General features: G+C 44.9%; 2 protein-coding genes across 2 annotated transcripts in view; one reads left to right on the top strand and one right to left on the bottom strand.

Moving 5' to 3' along the window:
- The window catches only part of LOC146592927 (uncharacterized), a 13,996-nt gene extending 11,411 nt beyond the window's left edge, over positions 1 to 2,585 (top strand). Inside the window, exons 2-4 of the mRNA XM_085310177.1 lie at positions 214 to 291; positions 432 to 986; positions 2,566 to 2,585. Coding sequence (XP_085166303.1) covers positions 214 to 291; positions 432 to 986; positions 2,566 to 2,585 — 653 coding nt within the window. The remainder of the gene's footprint in view (positions 1 to 213; positions 292 to 431; positions 987 to 2,565) is intronic.
- Positions 1 to 2,644, bottom strand: part of AIFM3 (AIF family member 3) — a 64,271-nt gene extending 61,627 nt beyond the window's left edge. The window contains exon 1 of the mRNA XM_085310173.1: positions 2,614 to 2,644. Coding sequence (XP_085166299.1) covers positions 2,614 to 2,644 — 31 coding nt within the window. The remainder of the gene's footprint in view (positions 1 to 2,613) is intronic.
- Positions 2,645 to 6,527: the final 3,883 nt, after the last annotated feature.

The raw sequence follows: 6,527 nt of genomic DNA, 5'->3' as shown, positions 1-6,527 counted from the left end.
TCAAGAAGGGCAAGAAGGAGGACCCAGGCAACTACAGGCTGGTCAGCCTCACCTCCATCCCTGGAACGGTGGTGGAACAGCTCATTCTGGATGTCATCTCTAGACATATGGAGGAAAAGAAGGTGGTCAGGAGTAGTCAGCATGGATTCACCAAGGGGAGATCCTGCTTAACCAATCTGATAGCCTTCTCTGATAGCATTACTGGCTGGGTAGATGAGGGGAGAGCAGTGGACATTGTGTRCSTTGACTTCAGSAAGGCTTTTGACACTCTCTCCAATAACATCCTCCTAGGTAAGCTCAGAAGTGTGGTTTAGACAAGGGGACTGTGAGGTGGATTGAGAACTGGCTGAAAGGCAGAGCTCAGAGGGTTGTCATCAGTGGTGCAGAGTCTAGCTGGGGGCCTGTGGCTAGTGGCATCCCCCAGGGCTTAGTACTGGGTCCCATCCTGTTCAACTTTTTCATCAATGACCTTGACAAAGGCACAGAGTGCCTCYTCAGCAAGTTTGTGGACGATACCAAGCTGGGGGAAGTGGTTGATACACCTGAGGGCTGTTCTGCCATTCAGAGAGACCTGGATAGGCTGGAGAGCTGGGCAGAGAGGAACCTCCTGAGGTTCAACAAGGGCAAGTGCAGAGTCCTGCACCCAGGGAGAAACAACCCTAGGCACCAGTACAAGCTGGAAGCTGACCTTCTGGAAAGCAGCTCTGCAGAGAAGGACCTGGGAGTGCTGGYGGATGACAAGTTGACCATGAGCCAGCAATGTGCCCYTGTGGCCAAGAGGGCTAACAGTGTCCTTGGGAGCATTAGAAAGTGTGTTGCCAGCAGGTCGAGGGAGGTGATCCTGCCCCTCTACTCAGCCCTGGGGAGGCCACATCTCGAGTACTCCAYCCAGTTCTGGGCTCCCCAGGACAAGASAAACCTGGAGCTGCTGGAGATAGTCCAGCTTAGGGCTATGAAAATGATCAGAGGGCTGGAGAATCTGCCCTGTGAGGAACRGCTGCGAGAGCTGGGCCTCTTTAGCGTGGAGAAGAGAAGGCTGAGGGGGAATCTTATCAATGTGTATAAGTCCCTGAMGGGAGGGTGTCAAGGKGACGGGGACAAACTTCTCAATTGTCCCATGCGACAGGACTAGAGGCAATGGGCAAAAATTGAAGCACAGGAAGTTYTGACTGAACAYGAGGGGGAATTTCTTCCCTGTGAGAGTGACAGAGCACTGGAAGAGGTTGCCCAGAGAGCTTGTGGTKTCTCCTTCTCTGGAGATATTCAAAGCCCGCCTGGATGCAACCCTGTCTAACGTGCTCCAGGTGACCCTGCTTGAGCACGGTGATTGGACTAGATGATCTCCTGAGGTCCCTTCCAACCTTACTGATTCTATGATTCTATGATTCTAATGAGTAGTAAAATAATCAGTAAAATAATCACAGTATAGTTGACTCCCAGAAGTCAAACTTTCTTTTTCTCTTTGTCTCAGAAGCCACCTGTCACAGTCTCAAAGACAGCTTGTATGCCACTGCCTTGCAGGGCAGGGTCAGTGGAGCAGAAGACTCCATTTAGTGGATACTTGGTAGCTTGCAAACCTAACCTGTATTGCACCACTGAACTTTCTGAGTCTTTCAGCCTGTCCCTCAGTTCCYGGACACACATCCCAAGAGGACAATGACAGAATAGAAGCAGGGAGTCCATACAGCAGAGCTGTAGAAGGAGAATGTCCAAAGTATACTGCAGGAGTTTGCAGAAACAGAGGAACTATCCTTGAGATCCAGGTGCCTAAGTCAGAGGTAACAGAGGTAACATGCATGGACAAACTTCCTGTTTACTGCTGCTAAAGAAAATAAAATTCACAGAACACAGCACCATTCACAGAACCTAGAACTGGTAAAGTCATAGCCTCAAGGAAGGTTCTTGAGAAAGMGTCACAAGTGTCTATACTAGAACAGATACCACACAAACTCACCCCATGGCATGAAGGGACCAGTTGTGTCCCAGTGAACTGTGGGGAGGCAGAAAGTGGCATCCAAAAGGAAGCACAGAAGCAGGAAAGGTCATTAAGTGGATCGAGACACAGGCCAGGAGCTGTACAAGAGGTAGAAGAAGCTCAGGCAAGGCAGAGAGTACAGCAGATGTTGTGGGGAGGCTAGTGAAGATCACACAATACTTGTTTGGATGGAGTCACAAAGCAGCTGGAAAGCAGCTCATGGGAATCACAGCAGATGAGACAGTGAGGACAAATTAAGTGGGAAAATATTCCTATAATTTTGGATTTGTCTTTGAGCTCAGAACAGCTTTGGACAGAATGCTTGCCCTTGACTCATACCATGACTGACTCCCCTGCTCAGCTTTCTTTTCTCCCATCACTCACTGCAACTCCAGTTCACTGTATCTGAGAGCCTCCTCCAAAAACACTGCTAAAGCCTTTGCACAATTCCTTGCATGTGAGTGAAAGTGCAAAGGWATTCTGGGGGGATTAACAGGTCCGTAATCCTCCCCGCAGGAGCAGAGAATTAACATTCTCCAAAGCCGGCTCCTGGGGAGACTGCCGCATGGCTGACCTACTTTAATCCGCAGCTGCAGAGGCTGCCGTGTGACAGGAGCAGAGTGCTGAAGAGCAGTCACCTGGTTTGGGCTTGGAGAAGCATCCTCCCATGGCGAGCCAAGCAGCCAGAGCGGTGCAACAGGAACAAGGGGCAAGGCAAAGACAGGCTGCAGCCCATACGCCAGCCAGGAGATGCAGTGAGGCGCAGGCTGAGCAAGCAGGTCAGCAAGGGTGCAGGCACATCCTCTCACGATAAACTGCCTGTTCACACCATCCTGGATTTCAGTCTTCCTTCACAACCTGTATGGAATAGAAAAGCTCCATGAGAATTCACACTTGCAATAAATCTGCGTATTACAAAGAGGATAGAGAAACCCAACAACTTAGCTGTTGTTTCTCCAAAGAGCCACACACATAAGCTCAGAAATACAAACACTTAAGATGCCGGAAACGTGGGCAAGTTATATTRAACTCACAGTATCACAGAATAGTTGTCTCTGCCAACCCCCTCTGGAGATCATCTGGTCTAACTCTTCTGCTCAAGTGGGGTTAGCCAGAGCAGATTGCTCAGCACCTTTCCCAGTCAGGGTCTGAATATCTCCAAGGATGGAGACTCCACAACTTCAGTACCTCCAGGTCCTTCTCTGCAAAGCTGCTTTCCATCTGGCTGGCCTCCAGCATGTACTTGTACATGGGGTTATTCCTCCCCAGGTGCAGGACTTTGTACTTCCCTCTGCTGAACTTCATGACATTCCCCTCTGCCTATTTCCCCAGCCTGTTGACGTCCTTCTGAATAGCAGCACAACCATCTGGTGCATCAGCCACTCCTCCTCAAACATCTCCAACTCAAAGTCTACAAATATCAGGCATCTGTTTGCAAATTATTTAATTTACTGGGACCTGGAGCCCTCAATTTCAAAAGAAATGCTCATTCTCACACTATGAAATTAGCTCCTCTCATACAATTTCTGCCTGTATCTGTCCCACAATCTGACACTAGCCTGAGATGTGGTTCCAAGTGATCTTACCACAGCAGCTAAAGCCCCATGGTATGGTTTTCAGAGGAGCTTGAGGAGGCATCACCCTTGCTTTCCAGGAAACGTAGGTTTCAACCTGCCCAGGTGATTYGGAACATGCCTTTTGGAACAACTTGTTCAGACACCGCCAGAGCAGCAGCTTTCTTGTGACCTTGCTAGAGAAATAGAATCTAACTTTACTTTAGAAAACAATTCCACAGACTCACACAACCAGGGTTGAGGTTGGAAGGGACCTTTAGACATCATCTAGTCCAATCCCCCTGGCTTAAGCATGRTCACTTAAAGCAGGCAGCTCAGGACCATGTCCAGGCAGCTTTTGAACAYCTCTAGGGACAAAGATTTCACAACCTCTCTGGGCAACTTGTTCCAACTACCATCACAGTGAAGAAGTGTTTTATTGTGTTCAAGTGGAATTTCCTGTGTTTCAGTTTGTGCCCATTGTCCCTCATCCTGCCAGCAAGTATCACTGAGAAGAGTCTGACCTCATCCTCCCTTCAGATATTTAAATGCATTGATAAGTTCGCCCCAAGCCTCTTTCCTTTGTCATCTTAATGTTGCTCTAGCAAGTTCCAATTTATTATCATTTATGATGGCATGCTAGAAGCCCACAGTGGCATGCACATTTAAGAAATGGTTCCCATCCACAGCAGAAAATGTTAGAGCACAGGATGGAGGAAGGTGTGCAATAGATCAAAGGGTGGCTTGAATGACAACTGGAAAACATAATGCCAAAGTCACAGTTCATAGAGTTGCTGGTAAATACAATTATAATTCTAAATGTTTAAAATKACAAAACTCATATCATTTACAGTCAGACTTTAATAACATTCCACAGCCTTGCCTTTGGAAGTTAAATCTTTAAGCACTTAGGCCTCAGSTGAAATATAATGATTGAGCCATAAATACATTTTGGTCAGGTTTTTTGGTTGGTTGGTTGGCTGKTTTTTTTCAGTATTAAGTGATGGGGAAAAGCTACTTCACTGCCTGTCCTGAAATTTCTTATTCCCTGCAATAACACTTGCTCCTGTAGAAATTCCATTCATTTTGGAATGACTGTTCATTCAAGAAAGTGTTTTCGAAATCAGGCTATTTGCATCGAAAACCAGTATTTCATATTATTAAGTCAAGATCTTTTGATWTTAAGTAGGATGGACAAACAGTCCACATCAAATTATATTCATCTCATCAGCTCTGAATGATACTGCTCTCAGATTTTGGTACAGGCTAAGATTTACAATAAGCTTGAAAATAGCAAAGACTTCTGCTGACGCATGCAATTGCCAATAAAAATAGATCATTTAGTATGATTTTTAGTCTATGACTAAAAAAGTCATAGACATTTAGTATGACATACATTCAAAAAGGAGATGTTACCCATTTACACTTGTACTTGAACTGATTTACTACAGTTTTGCTGTGTATTTTTCACAAAGGCTTCCAGTCTGGACAGAAAGGTAAAATTGCTTTTCAAAGAACATCTTTACATAGGTACATCATACTCTTCTTTAGCTTTGATCTTAGAAGTGTCTAAATGCCTTTCAAATAAGAAGAAAATAAAGAAAAATAAAAATTGCTTTGCAATTTTTCCTCAAAGAATGAATACTTTGGAAAGTTAGGGGAAAAAAAATGTTATAAGGAATGCTCCCAAGATTACCAAATGTTAACCACTCATGTCTGGCTAATCTTTGAATAGGTGACATGTCAGATACAAATGCCCTGCATTATCACCAAGCTAAGCACTTCATGCATGTTTATCTTTACAAGATAAGACAATAAAACAGTACTCTGCAAAACATGCCCTGTCAGGGAGGCTAGCGGCTTACACCATCACTCAGCTTAGTTAAACAGCAGGAGTCATAAAAAAACCTCCAGGTAATTCTGCCAACCTCCAAGCTTATCCAGCAGCTTCAGGACACTGGTGGTGTCAACTGGCTAAAAGCACAGGGGAAGCAGCAGTGTCTCCAGCAAAGTTTATACAGCATGAATTAGGGTGGCATGCAGCTTCTCTACAGGATCTGCTACATTTTCAGGAGGCACAGGTCACCACAGCCACATCATATCTCCACACAACCCATAATCACACATACCCCCCGGCTGCTTTGCCTACACAGGACTTCCAGGGTGCATATGTCTTCCTCAGCTATAGATTGCCTCAGAACATCATAAACCTATCCTTTAGTTAAGCAGGGACACAAAATACCAGACATACCCTTCCTGTTCAAGCTGTCTCCTTCCAAAACATACACACTCATCCCTGCCTACCTGCTAACTTCCCTTCTGCTACATATTCTGCTGCATGTCTCATCTATATTTGGCTGTACAAAATCCTAGGTGCACCTTCAAAGCCTAAAATATGTTGAATATGTAATTGGGACTACATAGAAGGAAGAGATAAGTGCTTTCCCAAGTGGCATAAAACAGACTTGTGCCATTATCACAGATACACTAATTTGAAATATTAATAGGACAAAAAAACCCACACAAGCTTGTGTGTGGAAACTTGCTTGTGAGAGCCATACTGACTTTCAAAATGCTAACAGACCTGTGCGGGTCRACCAACTGACTTCATTTACAAAGCAACAGCTTTAAGTGGAGCAGGGAAGAGCCATTTCACTGCATGGCAAGGATAAGAACATCCAAGAAAACCAGCCYGCTGATATTTTCACAAGAGCAAATACAAACAATGTCAACCCAAGAGGTGTGCAAATGCAAAGCAAGATTTTCAGATATTGGGGGAAAATGTAACAGAGGAGTCACAGAAGAAACTCTGCACAGACTTTTGCCAAAATTTGCAGGAAGAAAGGGAAAAACGTTCTAAATCAGAAGCAAAGAGCATCTGAGCCCCCATGGTATCAGTGATATAGGACAATAATTTAATGTGAAACATTAAACATCCACATAAAGGCTGGCCAAAAAAAAAAAAAATTAAAAAAAAATAAAAATCAGTGAATACTGGT

The sequence above is a fragment of the Rhea americana genome, unplaced genomic scaffold (assembly GCF_003343005.1).
Source record: "Rhea americana isolate MKP2758 unplaced genomic scaffold, rheAme1 scaffold_312, whole genome shotgun sequence".
In the NCBI taxonomy this organism is placed as follows: domain Eukaryota; kingdom Metazoa; phylum Chordata; class Aves; order Rheiformes; family Rheidae; genus Rhea; species Rhea americana.
Note: the sequence above shows the minus strand (reverse complement) of the source record. Positions and strands in the feature narration are given on the sequence as shown.